Source organism: Tursiops truncatus, chromosome 7 (genome assembly GCF_011762595.2).
Source record: "Tursiops truncatus isolate mTurTru1 chromosome 7, mTurTru1.mat.Y, whole genome shotgun sequence".
Classification (NCBI taxonomy): Eukaryota; Metazoa; Chordata; class Mammalia; order Artiodactyla; family Delphinidae; genus Tursiops; species Tursiops truncatus.
This window is the reverse complement of record NC_047040.1, coordinates 61321372-61337829: the sequence shown is the minus strand read 5'-3', so window position 1 is coordinate 61337829 and position 16458 is coordinate 61321372. Positions and strand designations below refer to the sequence as shown.

The 16458-nt window shown below is 42.4% G+C and overlaps 1 protein-coding gene across 1 annotated transcript in view; it reads left to right on the top strand.

Moving 5' to 3' along the window:
• GAD1 (glutamate decarboxylase 1) overlaps window positions 1-15744 on the top strand; it is a 40657-nt gene extending 24913 nt beyond the window's left edge. Inside the window, exons 8-17 of the mRNA XM_033860409.2 lie at window positions 564-679; window positions 760-839; window positions 1064-1118; window positions 2392-2508; window positions 3709-3773; window positions 7203-7281; window positions 8431-8580; window positions 10684-10791; window positions 12485-12574; window positions 14166-15744. Coding sequence (XP_033716300.1) covers window positions 564-679; window positions 760-839; window positions 1064-1118; window positions 2392-2508; window positions 3709-3773; window positions 7203-7281; window positions 8431-8580; window positions 10684-10791; window positions 12485-12574; window positions 14166-14339 — 1034 coding nt within the window. The 3' untranslated portion in view covers window positions 14340-15744. The remainder of the gene's footprint in view (window positions 1-563; window positions 680-759; window positions 840-1063; window positions 1119-2391; window positions 2509-3708; window positions 3774-7202; window positions 7282-8430; window positions 8581-10683; window positions 10792-12484; window positions 12575-14165) is intronic.
• The last annotated feature ends 714 nt before the right edge of the window (window positions 15745-16458 follow it).

The following is a 16458-nucleotide window of genomic DNA, read 5'->3' as shown; positions in this document are numbered from 1 at the left end:
TTCTCCTTGCATCTTGATTTAAGTAAACACGAGTTTGGTTTTATTTTCATACACTTGGAGTTCTTCTAAATGACTCAATAACTCAGTTGGGCTGTTCTTTGAGGAGAGTATCCAGGCAATGTCACTGTTTCCTTCCATAGGCTCTATTACTCTCTCTTCCTCTGTCTTTCTGACTCAGAGAAAAGATTCATCTTTGTTCAGTAAATAGATTGAGCAGAAAATGGAAGCAGGAGGGTTGTAACTCACCTATCTCTTTGCAGCCGCTGCTTCTGCCACCCCTTATATTCCTGTCTAGGCTTCGAGGTGGGACAGGCACCAGAGTATGTGAATCACCTCCAGCCAAATTGCCTAAATGGCTTTGGTAATAAGTGTGATTATCTGTATCTCCAGGGCAAAGGGACCAGAGGGAAGCCCTGGCAACAGGGAAGCCAGCAAAACCTATCACGATATTGTCCTTCCCCTTTCTGACCTCCCTTGTCTCTTGAGACACCACGTCAGCCTTTTTTGTTAGAAACAGTAATGAGGAAGTCCCAACAGCTCCCAATGTGTCTGCTTGCCGATAGGGGGAGCCATATCCAACATGTACAGCATCATGGCGGCTCGCTACAAGTACTTCCCGGAAGTTAAGACAAAGGGCATGGCAGCCGTACCCAAGCTGGTCCTCTTCACCTCAGAACACGTGAGTTGGGTGCTCTTGCACATGGATTGTGGTGTTTTCCAAGGGACTGTCTAACATCTAACCTCCATCCTCTGTTGCAGAGTCACTATTCCATAAAGAAAGCTGGGGCTGCACTTGGCTTTGGAACCGACAATGTGATTTTGATAAAGTGCAATGAAAGGTAGGCAGGGGAGAGTGAATATTAGGTTCTTGATGTATTAAATGTGCTCATCTGTTAAATTTGTTTTATTGTGCTTAAGGACTGACTCAGTACAGTGTGCCAAGCTGCTAATGGTCTGTTGAAAATATCTGATTAAATTACTTTTTGCTGCTGTTGAAGTTTTTTTCCATGTGCAATCTCACTGATTGTTCATTTTAATTTCTCTCCTTTTACAATAATTACAGGGGGAAGATAATTCCAGCTGATTTAGAGGCAAAAATTCTTGAAGCCAAGCAAAAGGTATGTACTCTACAGTGCATCTGAACTCTGGTGAATATCGATTTTTTAAAATACCTTCTTTCTGCCCTAGACAATAAAAGTGTTTGATAATATAAGAGATAATTTTATTGTGTTTCTAAAATTCTTTTCTCAGATGTTTGCTTATTTTCAACTTGTGTGATGACATGGCTTTAAAGCTGTGTCTACACAATATCAATTTTTTTTGAAAAGTGGAAAATTCAGTCATTAAACCACTTGTTCTGTCTTCACTGTGCCAAATGACTAGTTTGATGTACTTCAGTAAATCCACTATCCGCGTCTCATGAAGATGCAGCCTAATTGAGGTTTTCACTTGCTACTTGTTAAGTATAATCTCATTTTAACAAGTATCATTTAAGGTTAGGATTCTATTTAGCAAACTGCTTGCATGCCCTGGCAGTTGGCCCATGATACTTGGTGAATCCAGCCTCAATAAATTCTCTTAAACAGAAAAATCGCATAGAACAGATATATGCACGAGGCACTGCCAAGTAGCTGTCAGGCCATTTACCAACTCATTGTTGTTTTGGTTACATTCTTGTAACTCCTTCTCTAACTATGGTTGTTTGCCGGGTCTCAGCAGAGGAGACAGAAATGTCGCTAGGACTGAGCAAGGGGCAGAGGAGGAACTCCTAGAACTCATAGACTTCCCCAACCCTGTCTGAGCTCTATTACTTCACTTTCTCATTTATTTCTTGTTCACACCAAAATTTTACTGTATCTACTCTTAGGGAAACAGTGTATAGACCTGTTTTCAATAACCAAACAATGCTTCAGTATTATTATTACCTCAATACACTTAGAACAGCACAGCTTCTAAAATGTAGAATGTCCAGATGACACTCAGATACCTGCCCATCACTCCACTTATTACTCTTTCCTGCTTTATTGTTTGCCATAGAACTTATCACTACTAAACATGCTATTTATTTTGCTTATTTAATTTTGTTGACTGTCAGTCACTCCCGACGAGAATGCAAACTCCACAAGGACAGAAATATTCATCTTTTGTGCTCACTGCTGTATTCCCAGCATCCACAACAGGGCCTGGCACATGAAAGTCTTCAAAAATATTTGTTGAATAAATGAAGGAATGAGTGAATGAGCTAACAGAGAATAGTCTCAGATATAGTATCTGATAACACACCAGCTTAGCTGATCTCTGCTGGAAATAAATGCTACAGTAATTCTTCTCCTTCATGTGGAAAGGAGGGAGGTTAGAAAGACTAATCAGCTTGTCCCTCTTACCTTATAGGGATACATTCCTCTGTATGTCAATGCAACTGCCGGCACGACTGTTTATGGCGCTTTTGATCCCATACAGGAGATTGCAGATATATGTGAGAAATACAACCTCTGGCTGCATGTCGATGTAAGCGCTGTAACTCAGAGTGGCCCGATCCCGTCGGGGGGGTGGAAGCAGCTCTGCTTTATAATTTGCCTCCAGCTTCTCCCATTGCCTCTCTCCCCACTACATTTCTCTGGCCCCTAGCAGGCCATTCATGACAGGTGCACACCACACGCCTGTCCATCCTCTGGGGCTCACCCAGTCCTTACTGGCCAATTGCTGTCATCTGTGATTCATCCTAGAATTTCATCTCTGTCACTTTCCCGGAAAGCTTTTGTCTGAACAAATGTCTAAGAGTGAAGGACAACTGATTTCAGAGGGAAAAGATGTAAGATACAACGTATAGAAAGTGGCCATGAGTCTGAATCTGGGCACTCAGCTATCTGCCTTCAGTCCAGCCATCTATGACACTTTTCTTCCAAAAAAAAAAAAAAAGGAAGGAAGGAGAAAGGAAGAAAAGAAGAAAGAAAGAAATGCATATCTGGTACATGTAGGAAAAATAAGGCAGCATATGGAAGGTGTTATCAATTAAGAGATTTAGTTCCAAATTTTCCTAGGAACATAAGAGGTACATTTTCACATGTGTGACTGGATGTGTTTTTTCCTTTTTCTCTCTCCATTCTCTTATGGGTTTAACCTCTCACAACTAGACAGTGGGGTGATCTGCCCTGCTATTGGACAAATGATAACAAAGGCTGTTCTTGTGTCACATGGTGTCCCAAGATATTCGATCCCCATGCATCAGAGGATGCATAAAAATGTCTTGCTGTTGCAGGAGTGGTTGTGGGACCTCCAAGCCCACCAGGGCTGCTGCCTTGTGAGTTTTTCAGGAGCCCTTAGAATTCTGCTCTGGGCAGAATCAGACAGCAGTCCCTAGTCCTTTGTGTCGCTCCCGGAGCTCCGCCCCTTGTCTCCTCAAGTGTCCCTGGCTTTCCAGAGCACTTTGGGCCTTGGGTCTCAGCACCACAGACTCAGCCCCTATTTACCTGTATCACTTGCACTGCGACTCTGACGTTAACCAGGAGGAACTTTTGAAGAAGTGATAAACGATGAATAAGCACAACTGCCCCTGGTGGAACAGTCAGCGTGGGTTCCATTTGTCAGAGAAGCTTACGCTTTTCGCTGTTTACATTCTCGCTCATGTTTCGCTAGAGATGTGAAGTGACCGGGCGTGGACTCCTCAGCGCCACCTCCCTCTCCCTCTCTTTTTCTCTGTCCTCACAGGCTGCCTGGGGTGGCGGGCTGCTCATGTCTCAGAAGCACCGCCATAAACTCAGCGGCATAGAAAGGTAAGGGCTGAGCACAGGGCCCCCCTCCGTTCAGGCCATGCAACACGCTGTGCCGCTGAGTCCCTAATGTCCCTGCCCTGATTCCCAACGTCTTATTCACTCTAAGCTCACTTTTGTTCAGTAGGCACTTATTGAGCACTTACTGTATGCCAGGCACTGGGAAATTAAAGATGATGGATTTCCCGGTCAAATGAGTTCTCGCCTCAATTCACGATTTGGAAAGAGAAAAAAACAAGTATGCAGATAGTTACCACACCATGTGATATGCTCAACAATAGATGTGATTGCAAGGTGCCCGGGTAGGAGAGAAGAGAGACTTACCAGTGTGGGGATTTGGAGGCTAAATGGGAGTTTGTCAAGGGCACAGAAAGGGGTGCTGACTTATTTCATTCTTTATTCTCACTAAGCTTACGTTTCCCATTAAGCTGGGAAAAGGGTAAGACACTCAGCTTACCTAACTTGTCTCATGAACAAAGATATTTCATCTGCCAAGCCATGCTATTTTAGACAGTGTAGTTGGAGGCCTTTCTGAGGAGGAGGCGGTTCAGCAGATACTGGGATAAAGGGAGAGAGGAAGCATGAATACAAGGAAGAGTGTTCCAGGCAGTGGGAAGGGCAAATGCAAAGACCCTGAGGTAGGACTGTTCTTGGAAAGTTGGAGGAAGGACTGTCACCGAGACCATTGTGGCTGGAGCAAAGTGAGAGCAGTGAGAGCAGACCGAGGGTGGAGAAGTGGACGGAGAGCAGGCGTCAGGGAAAGCACTCCAGTGGCTTCAGTGTTTGTTACCTCTCCTGTGCCTCTTCCCTTGTATTTCAGTTTTTTGTGTTTTTTTGTTTTGTTTTTGTTTTTGTGTGCGGTACGCGGGCCTCTCACTGTTGCGGCCTCTCCCTTTGCGGGGCACAGGCTCCGGACGCGCAGGCTCAGCGGCCATGGCTCACGGGCCCAGCCGCTCCGCGGCATGTGGGATCTTCCCAGATCGGGGCACGAACCCGTGTCCCCTGCATCGGCAGGCGGACTCTCAACCACTGCACCACCAGGGAAGCCCGCATTTCAGTTTTGAAAGGCCAGTATTGAAGTGAGTGAGACTGACTCGTTGAAGCATAGTTATATGACCCTTAACTTGGAGGACAAGATCTTAAATGTAGATAAGCCAGTCCAGCTGTACTTTAGATTTCTCAGGCAATTTCCATTTTCCATCTTTGAGTCAAGAAAAACTTGAAAAATTTTGCACTAGACTTTTTCTTTTCTAACATTTTAAAGTACATATGTCTTCTGAAGGACATTGAATCCACGTCATGTCTTATTACTTTCCACCTGTAGCACCAAAGAATCATTTACTTCAGACCTTTAGGACATTCAAAAAACATTTAAGACATTTTGTGAGATCTATGTATAACTGGTTTTTTTAAACTTATTTATTTATTTATTTAATGTTTTGGTCTGCGTTGGGTCTTCGTTGCGGTGTGCGGGCTTCTCATTGAAGTGGCTTCTCTTGTTGCGGAGCACGGACTCTAAGCACGCGGGCTTCAGTAACTGTGGCACACAGGCTCAGTAGTTGTGCCTCACAGGCTCTAGACCACAGACTCAGTAGTTGTGGCACACGCGCTTAGTTGCTCCGCGGCATGTGGGATCTTCCCGGACCAGGGCTTGAACCTGTGTCCCTTGCATTGGCAGGCAGATTCTTAACCATTGCTGCACCAGGGAAGTCCCTATGTGTAATTGTTTAATGATTCAGTGAATGATAGCAATGAGAAAATGGATTAAATTCACTACCTTCTAAATAAGGCTTGACTGATTTTTTTTTTTAATAAATTTATTTATTTTTGGCTGTGCTGGGTCTTTGTTGCCATGCGCGGGCTTCTCATCACAGTGGCTTCTCTTGCTGTGGAGCACAGGCTCTAGGCGCGCAGGCTTCAGTAGTTGTGGCTCGCGGGCTCTAGAGCGCAAGCTCAGTAGTTGTGGCACACAGGCTTAGTTGCTCTGCAGCATGTGGGATCTTCCTGGACCAGGGATTGAACTCGTGTCCCCTGCATTGGCAGGCAAATTCTTAATCACTGCACCACCAGGGAAGTCCGACACTGATGTTTTTTAATGAAATAAACATTTAGTCAACTTTTCTTAGAACTTTTCACAGTCTCTTTCATAAAGGTTTTTATTATGCACATGGGGGAAAGTACATCAGGCCTTTCTTTCTTCTCCTTGAGATACAGCGTACGCCTGTGGTCATGTATACACTAAACTATTTTCCCTCTTATGCACCTAAGCAAGATGAAGAGGTTAAAAATTCACAGCAGGAATTTAGCTCCAGGGAGAGCAGAGGCAGTATAATTCCGAGCCAATTGCTATGTCTGGGGAAAACATCCTTCACAGGTATTAAAGCATAGAGCCCAGCTGTGGGCTAGGCCATTGGAAAGGAGCTACCTAAGCTTTAATCATCATACATTACAGTTGTTTCCCTAATGTCCTAGCTAGTGTGCTCCTTAACCATTTAATTGTGTCTGACGGAGTGTTGTGGTTGCTAGGAGACCATGCTTGTTAAGCTATCATTGCAGCCTAAACAGGCAAGATTATGTTTATTTAGCATTTAAACAATGCTGCTAAGTAGCCAAAGTCTAGAATTGTCCAACTGATCCTTGCTTTTATGTGTCAGTCTTCATACTACCTTATAAGCAGGTAGGTCAGCGTCACCAGTCCAATTCATTAGTAAGAATGGGAAGGCAGAAAGAAGCTGAGTCTGTAGCCTAGAGGGAGGCAGTCTAGTGGAGAGGATATGAACACTGGCTCGACAGTTAGACTCCCTGAACTTGAATCTTGGCTCCAGCGCTTCCCAGCTGTGTGACTTTGGGTGATGTATTGAACCCTTTTGTGCCTCAGTCTCTCTATCTAAAATAGGGGTGATAATAGTCCCTATATGATAGGATTGTTGTGAGAATTAAGTATTCAAGCATGGTTATTAGCATTATATATTTACTAACTCATTTTATTCAATTCCTTGAGGCAGATACTGTTCTCCCCACTTTACGGACAGGAAAACTGAGGCTCAAAGGAGTTATGTAACTTGCCCAAACTAGCAAATGTCAGAGCCAGGTTTCGGACTTGGGTACTCTGGCTCCAAAGCTTGAGCCCTCAACCATGACACTGCACTGATAAATGCCTGTAACACTCTTAGAACAATAGGATACATAATAAATGATGTTCATAAATGTTAGGTAGTATTAATACAGTTATTTAGAAGAGGCAGTCTGCCACTTAGTGCTCTGAGACTGCCTGCAAAATATTTGTTTACCACTTGATTAGTCAATTTAGGGGACAAGGTGTCGAAAACTTGTCTTGACTTGAGTTGCGGTGGGTGATGTTTTCCTCAAGAGGATGGTTGCCTCTTGCCGACTCCTGCACCTCCTCCTCAGAGCATCATGTGTTTCTTTCAGGGCCAACTCAGTCACCTGGAATCCTCACAAGATGATGGGCGTGCTGTTGCAGTGCTCCGCCATCCTGGTCAAGGAAAAGGTCTGCCCTTCCCCCAAAGATGAGCTGGTGGCCTGCACACCCTTTAGAAGGCACAAAAAGAGAAAAGCATGGTTTTTTTTTTGTTTGTTTGTTTTTGTTTTTTTTTTTTTACAGTACTGGCTGAGGAACTCACAAGATTGACAGCCCCACTGGGCCTGCCATGGCTGTTCTTTCCCACCTGCGCATGTTAGCCTTCGGCTAACCCAGCATATCCTGTTGGCCCTTGCTCTGAACTGTCCTTCTTCCTTGTTCAGCCCCCAGGGCCCTGCCAGTGATAGAAACTACAAGGGCATTATTTGAGTTTGTGGTCCCAAGAGCTGAAACAACTTATTTGGAACCACAACTACAAATGTCAACTTAGGGCAACAAGGAATGTTGACCAAAAAGCTTCTGTAAATGACAATAGTTGTATAACTTGCCCAAATTAGCAAACGTCAGCCGGATTTCAGACTTGGGTACTCTGGCTCCAAAGCTTGAGCTCTTAACCATGTCACCGCACTGACAAAATGCCGGTAAGGCACTCAGAACAATAGGTAGTATATTCTCTTCCTAAGAATCTAATAGGGCCCTGCCGTGGAGGGCCTTGTTCCTCCAGTAAAACTGTTGCACACTGAGGCGTCTTCAAAAGCCTGTCACCAACCCGTGGGGGCCAGTACCTGTACAAGCTTTTTACTCCACTCCTAAGTAGAGCGCCTGTTAACTTCATAGGAGCTCCCGGAAAGGATTGGAACACTTTTTAGGGGGTGCTTTGGCGGAGGAAAATTCTTCTACGCATGAAACTGTCCCACCCTCTACAGGAAGTTTATATCTCCAACCCCTGCTGACTGAATGCCCTAGCACTTCCAGTCTGTGAAATAACCGAAAACACCCATGGACGTTTCCAGATGCTCCTTAGAGGGACAGTAGGGTGGGCTCTTGTTGTTGGCATCTGAGACAAAAGATCGTTTTCCAATCAGAGTGATAGAGGAGAAGGGGCGAAGGGTTTTCCAAGGGTGGTTTTGGAGAAGGACATCAGAACAAGTGCACGGCCTCATGAGACGTTAGAAGAAAGATTGTATGTGACCCTAAGTCCGGCCTGCCCTGTTTCAAAACCATCCACACCTCTGCCCTGTGAATACAGATGCACGCCTGTCTTGATTTCCATTACAGGGTATCCTCCAAGGATGCAACCAGATGTGTGCAGGGTACCTCTTCCAGCCAGACAAGCAGTATGACGTCTCCTACGACACTGGGGATAAAGCCATTCAGTGTGGCCGCCATGTGGACATCTTCAAGTTCTGGCTGATGTGGAAAGCAAAGGTACGAAGGAGGGCATTACAGGAAATAGAGCAGAAATGTAATTTGCACAGGCTAGCTGGCAAAAGTGAGGCAAAGATATATCCCAGATAATCCATTATGTACGAAATCAATATCTAGATAATTGAGTTAACTGTATTTTCTTTGCAAATGAAATCACTTTATCCCTTATGTCAAATTCTCTCTCCTTCCATTCAGTCTCCTCAATTTGAATTAGCATGACTTTTCTTATCACTTTCTCTTATAAGCACCAAAAATTTTGTCAAGATAAGGACTTCCACAGCAGTCCTTAGGGATGCTGAAATTGTTTAGTGCAGATGTAGAGAAAGAGATAAAGATAAAATTACTACATTATTCTGTGCAGAACCCTGAGTTCCTTTATATGGCCTCAAATCATGGGATATATATGACAGTTTTAAGTTCTCTTTAAATAAAGGCTTTCCCATTATGTGTACTTCTATACTCTCTTCTAGAAAATGCATACTTTATTCTAAGAAATCCTAGACTGAGGCATGCTATGTCTGCATTCATCAGTCTTTCAGGATGCATTTCTGTGTCTAGAAAAAAAAGCAAACTACTGGAACTTCCCCCAGTGGGGGTGAGGGAGAGGAATACCATGGGACTGTTTATTTCAAAAGTATTTGTATGCAATCAAGTAAGGGCAATTTTTATTTCACAGCTTTATATTGCAGCCATCGTTTTATTTTTCTACTGTTAAAGTAATTTAAATAAATTTCCATATATAAGATCGGGTCACCTGATACCAAAACAAAAAAGGGTTTCAGCCAAACATCTAGTCCAATGTTTTTTCTGTAAGAAGAATTTGATGGATTATTAGTTTTTTCCTCATTAAGTTATTTTGTTTTAATATAGAAACAGTCTGAATTTGATTTCTACCACAGAGTAATCATAGGTATTTTAAGCATATAAATAGTCATAAATTGCAACAAGAGAAAGAGCCCTATCATTCAGAAATATGATAACCACATGGCCTGTCTCAGTAATTTGTGCCTTGGTTTTGCCTGACAATAACCGCTTTGAACAGTCTGCTGGAAGTTTAGCTCAAAGAGTATTTATTGGTTACCAACGTGGGACCTGGTGCGGGCTTCCTTCCCAAGAAGAAAGTGGACTGGCCCGAGCACTGCTCGGCGGCTGCTGCTGCTTTGCCAGTGTTGGGCTTGGCCCAGACACATTAGTAACCCACAGGCCTCGTGCATCTGCTCTCCTTGTTAACACCAACCCACTCAACCCCCCCCCAAGCTGCTGTTACTAATCAGCCATGCTGGCTTTGGAAACTCATGCTCAATCAGTTTGTCAATAGATGGAGCTACTGCCATCTCAGGGCACATCCTGAGACCAGTGCTTCCCCATCTGCCTGCCTGCCTCTCACTAGAAAGGGGTAATACCGTGTTACATGGAAGGTAGCCTGCCTGGGAGTGAGGGGGACGTGTTTGGCCAGGACTTCCTGCTGCGGAAGGTGGGTTCTAAAGTAGTATTTCTCCAACTATCTGTGGTGAAGAACCGGCTGGGGTGTTTTTAACCTCTCATAGACCAGTACGATAAATTGGTCTTCACTTAATTCATTTATTGTACACTACAATAAATGAATTGCTAGAAAGGTGAAATAAAAAGCCATACTAAGTATGAACACCGATTTTAAAAATGCAGTTCAGTAGGCATAAAATTACTCTGTCAAGTGACCATAAAAGTCCCTTATTACTTAATCTCAATTTTTGGACTCATCTTATCATGGACTGGTTACATTTTGTGGACTGGCCTCAGTCCATAGACAACAGTTTGGGTGGCATTATCCTAAAGCAAACCAGAAATGGGCTTCAGACTGTGAATTACTAGCAAGAAGCTAAAAGCCCTGTTGAGAATAACTGCCCAGAGACTAGAGTGCCTTCAAAAGAGACGAGGCACACTTTGTCGCATGCAGAGCTATGAGAAAGCCATACATATTTAGTGAGATGGTTCTTGCTAACCATCTCCAAGAATACCCTTACATATATTTCCGATAGACAAAGACAGCATAGCCCTCTTGATGCCATCACAGGGAAATTCAGCCTGTCACCAACAAACATGACTTTTCCTTTTTTAAAACAGGGCACAGTGGGCTTTGAAAATCAGATCAACAAATGCTTGGAGCTGGCAGAATACCTCTATGCCAAGATTAAAAACAGAGAGGAATTTGAGATGGTTTTTGATGGTGAGGTAAGTTATCATCCTGGACTAGATGTATAGCATTTCTGGAAAATCTCTTGAGGGAAGCTCCTGAAGCTGTAGTGTCCCACGTTGCCAGAAGCTGCTTCTGAATTTTCATTCTAGCACTCTTCATTTACTTCCCTCTGTGTCCATGAATGTTTCTTCTGGTAGCATTGGGATGACTTTTCCCCTTCACTTCTTCTAGAAAAGATATAGTTCTCAGCCAGCCCTTCGTAGGCAAGAGGTGTTTCCTTGGCAGGTCTGAATCCTGTATAATTCTGGGGTCTTATTATGGTGTTGTACCTCCACGATAAAGTGTTCCTCAGTTCCAAGAAGCTTATAGGATGGGTATATCCTTGTCTTCCAAGACTGGTTCTAAAATGAAGTTCTACTTTACAATAGATTCATTATGAAGAGAGCAAGATACAGTTCTCTCTGAGTTATCTCTGCCCTGAGTTGTCTCTGCCCTGAGTTCAGATCCGTATTGCACACAGTAAGGTACTTGTCATACCAGTGTTGGCTGAGTGCCTGCGGTGTGCCTTGCCCCAGGCCAGGAGCTGGATTATAGTGTAGTGACCAAAACAGGTACTGTCTCTGCCCTATTGGAGCTCGCAGTTGAATAAAGAAAGTTGGGGGCTTCCTTGGTGGCGCAGTGGTTGAGAGTCCACCTGCTGATGCAGGGGACACGGGTTCGTGCCCCGGTCCGGGAAGATCCCACATGCCGCAGAGCGGCTGGACCCGTGAGCCATGGCCGCTGAGCCTGCGCGTCTGGAGCCTGTGCTCCTCAGCGGGAGAGGCCACAACAGTGAGAGGCCCGCGTACCGCAAAAAAAAAAAAAAAAAAGTTGGAATAGGAGTCAGTGCTGAACAAAAGGACATCCACTCATAATTCAGTGTAATAAAACACCACCTGCATTCAATTCAGTCTATATATCAGGCACCTAAACTACTAGGAACACACCGGAGAGTCACCAACTGAGCAAAAGAGCCCTGAGCAGTTCAAATCAATCATACAGTGCTCATACGTTTCACCTCTGGGACCTCACTGTCATCATTTACACTAATTTAAACATTCTACTAGCAGGTTAAAACAAATGTAATGTCTCTAGACCATGAGAGGCAGGCCCAGTGATGGCAGACAGCAACTAGGAAGGAAACTGAAAAACTATGGCAAGAATACAGAAGGACTTAAAAACCATGAGTCTTTAGGGCAGGAACACAAACAGTTCTAAGCATCTCAATACGCCCTGTCTTATAGATTAGAACCAGTTTTAATTTTCATTATGATAATCCTGAGTCTTCAGAGAAGGTTCAGTATTGATAGAGTAAACTCAGAATATTCAGTACCAATAAAATTAACTATGTTTTGAGCATCTTCTATACATGAGGCACTACAAAATGGCAAGATGGATAATACCCTTTTTTAAAATGACCCAAATGTAATTTTTTTAACATTTCAGTGTTGAAAGGTGGGTAACTTTAGTCATCTAGAAAATGGGTTATGGGAAACAGTTCTCTTGTCAGATATGATGGGATTAACCAGGCGTTGTTCTCCCAAGTATAGAAGTAACATGAAGCCTTTTTTTTTTTGTCTGAGAGACTTCCGCCAAGGGTCCATAGGGGTTTTGGGACAGCTTTCTCTCAGGTTCTCATAATTTTTCTGTTTTGTTTGTACGCATGCTTGTCTATGAAAATCTCCACAGCCTGAGCACACGAATGTCTGTTTCTGGTATATTCCACAAAGCCTCAGGGGCGTTCTGGATAGCCCTGAGCGCCGGGAAAAACTACACAAGGTATGGAATCACTCCTTGTCTCATCTAACCCTCTGCAATTTCTCTGGCTAGTCAGAAGATCCTCACTCTGATGTGTCTTTCTAACGGAGGAGAAATAAAAGCTAAAGGCTTGGGGTGGTAGGGAGACATCTTGTTATAGTCTTCTTGGGTCTGAATTGTCCCCTCACTGCGGCTCAGATCAGTGGGAACCTCTGGAGGACGCATCCCTGCCTTAGGTTGGTGTTCGTCATTAGAGGGGTCATATGCAGCGCAGTTGAATAATATACATATTCCTAGGAACTTTCGTATTAAACTATGTCTGTTAAAATATCTTTTACTAAGTTCAAGGCTGTTCTAATGCTGATTCATTCTAGTTGTCGGTTTCTATATCTAGTTTATATATTACTTATAGTTGTTTGTATTGTATTTAATTTATATACTATTTCATTCATCTAACCATTCAGCAAATATTTGTTGAGCAGAGTCCATGTGCCAGACAGTATCCTAGGCACTGGATTATACAGAAGCCCTAATTTGTGTTGTTGCCCATGTGAATTTTTTGGTTTTGATTTTGAATTTATTATCATTGTCCTATGTCCGACTTTCAAAATTCAGTTGCGCAGTACTTTCTGTAGGAATATGTGATTGGGTAGACTTAAATAGTCATTAGAGGCCATCATCAAAAAGCCTACAAATAATACATGCTGGAGAGGGTGTGGAGAAAAGGGAACCTTCCTACACTGTTTGTGGGAATGTAAATTGGTGCAGCTACTATGGAGAACAGTATGGAGGCTGCTTAAAAAAACTAAAAATAGGGTTACTATATGATCCAGCAATCCCACTCCTGAGCATATATCCAGAGAAAATTCTAATTTGAAAAGATGCGTGCACCCCAATGTTCATAGCAGCAGTATTTACAATAGCCGAGACACGGAGACAACCTAAATGTCCATAGACAGAGGAATGGATAAAGAAGTTGTGGTACATATATACAATGGAATATTACTAAGCCATAAAAAAGAATGAAATAATGCCATTTGCAGCAACATGGATGGACCTAGAGATTATCGTACTAAGTAAGTCAGACAGAAAAAGATAAATATCACATGGAATGTGAATGTGGAATCTAAAAAAATGATATAAATGAACTTACAAAACAGAAACAGACTTCACAGACATAGAAAATAAATTTATGGTTACCAAAGGGGAAAGGGGATGGGAGAGGGATAAATTAGGAGTTTGGGATTAGCAGATACAGACTACTTCATATAAAATAGATAAACAACAAGTTCTTACCATATAGCACAGGGAACTACATTCAATATCCTGTAATAACCTATAATGGAAAAGAATCTGAAAAAGAATATATATATATATATATATATATGTGTGTACAACTGAATCACTTTGCTGTCCATCTGAAACTATCACAATGTTGTAAATCAACTACATTTCAATTTAAAAAATTAGTCACTAGATATTAGCCAAGGAAGAAACTTGTACAAGTAATAAAAAGAAAATTGCTCTTTTTTCCAACTAAGAAATGGGTTGCATTTTGAAAAAGAGCATGGTATATCAGTCTTGAGTTTTGTTTTGTGTTTTCCCTCACAAGGTGGCCCCGAAAATCAAAGCCCTGATGATGGAGTCTGGCACGACCATGGTTGGCTACCAGCCTCAGGGGGACAAGGCCAACTTCTTCCGGATGGTCGTCTCCAACCCAGCCGCTACCCAGTCTGATATCGACTTCCTCATTGAGGAAATAGAGAGGCTGGGCCAGGATCTGTAATTGCCGTCCATAGAACATGAGTTTCTGGGACTTCCCTTTCCCCTCTGGTATTCTAGAACAAACTCTATATGTTGCTGAAACACATAGGCCATTTCATTGAGGGAAAACATAATATCTTGAAGAATACTGTTAAAACCTTACTTAAGCTTGTTAGAGTTAGCAGGAAATGATGTTCTTTTTCAAAAGTTGCACATTAGGAGCACAGTATATATGTACAGCTATATATACCTCTCTCTATAAATATATGTCTGTATAGTGAGTGTGGCTTAGTAATAGATCACAGCATGTCTCCCACTCCAAGAGAATTCACTTTACCTTCAGCAGTTACTGAGGGCCAAACATGCTGCAAACCAGCTTGCGCAACAACCCCAGGAAAGATGTTTTTCAAAATGCCAGGTGTCGGGGACCAAGGGAAATGCTGTTGGCAGGAGTTGACTTCATTGTCAGTATTTCTCCTGCCTGAAGTGATGATGGATGAGAAAAAGCACCACTGGCTGACAAGAGTCCCGCCCTTCCCATTAGTATCCTGTGAGGGGAAAACAGTAGCAGAGTCATTGATTGTTTCAGGTGTACTATTGCTGTATCTTTAGAGATTAAGTTGTATAGATTGTGGATATTTCTGTTGTCTGACCTTGGGGCGGAGTGGAAGAACACATGTAATGATTTCATTGACTGTTTAATAGTAGGTATATGAAATATTTGCTTATTTATATTCAGAGATTTACCATGTTAAAGAGGCGTCTTGTATTTTCTTCCCATTTGTAATGTATCTTATTTATATATTAATGCAGTAAGTTCTAAAAACTGATTATGGTATTTTCGTGCACTTGTGAGCCAAAGAGAAAAGATTAAAATTAGTGAGACTTGTATTTATATTAGAGTGCCCTTAAAATAATGATTTAAGCATAAGTTTACTGTCTGTAAGAGAACTCTGATACTGTACATAACGTATATATGGAAATCCTGTTACTTACATAGCATCTGCACTTCTGTTACCCTCTCTGTCTGGCTATATGTCTGGTGTTCTCTACGCTTTTCTAGTAACTGTTGCGTAATAACTAGATCCCCTGTAATTTTGTAGTAGCTCATGACCAATCTCTGTGACTTGCTTAGCACAAACCTAAGGCAATGTTTCCGAAGACCTTCTGAAGTCGGATAAACTGACCAGGCTCACAACTGTTTTTGAAGAAAGGAAATTCACACTGTGCGTTTTAGAGTATGCAAGAAGAATATAAACAAATAAAAATATTCTCCATGGAGAATTTGAAAAAAATTTTCTTTTAGTATCTGTTTCATGCAGAGAGAGAGGTTTCCAGTTATAGTTACGGGGATCACCACAGTTACGGGGATCACTCTCCACTAGCTGACTTTAGGTGATGCTCAGTACCTTTATTAAGTTGCAACTCAACCCACAGTCTTAGGTTCCCAAGCCCCTTGTCTAAAAATCATTGGGATTCTAATTAAATAAAATTTGCAATTCACACCTGGAAAAAGAAAAGCCATTCCTGTTTTTCATTTTCCTATCTGCATCTTGGAGTTCCATTCATTCAGTTACTCAACAAATGTTTTCTTCCTCTATAGCAGGCAGTGTTCTAGCACTAGGTAGGGTTGCAGAGGTGTGCATGGCAGACAAATTTTCCTTCTCGTAGGGATCTTCCATCACTTGGTGTCTGTAGTATCTGAATACGTCTGAGAGCACAGAATTGTACCTTCCTGCTGTTTATGCTTGTACAGTGGGCCCAGTTCACTTCCTCAGGAAACATATTTTGGTGCTGGATCATTATGAAATAGGGTCCATTTTCTACAATATTCTATTAAGCTATGATAATACTATCTTACTCATTTGGAATACAAGTAGTTCCCTATCTGGCACTTGTAGGGATTAAATGAGTCATTTGTAATTAACATACTGATTGTACAAGTAACCATTGTATTAAACAAACTGGGCTCCATAAGGAGGTGATGATAAAGTCACTTTGTTCTTTCTCTTACTGTTCCTTCAAATCCCCTTGTGGGCTGATTATTTCCACGCGTCCATTTGAATTCAGGCCGATCCGGTAGCTTTCCTGGCCTCTCAGTCACAAGAACAGTCTAATTTTAGCAACTAAATGTCCAGGTC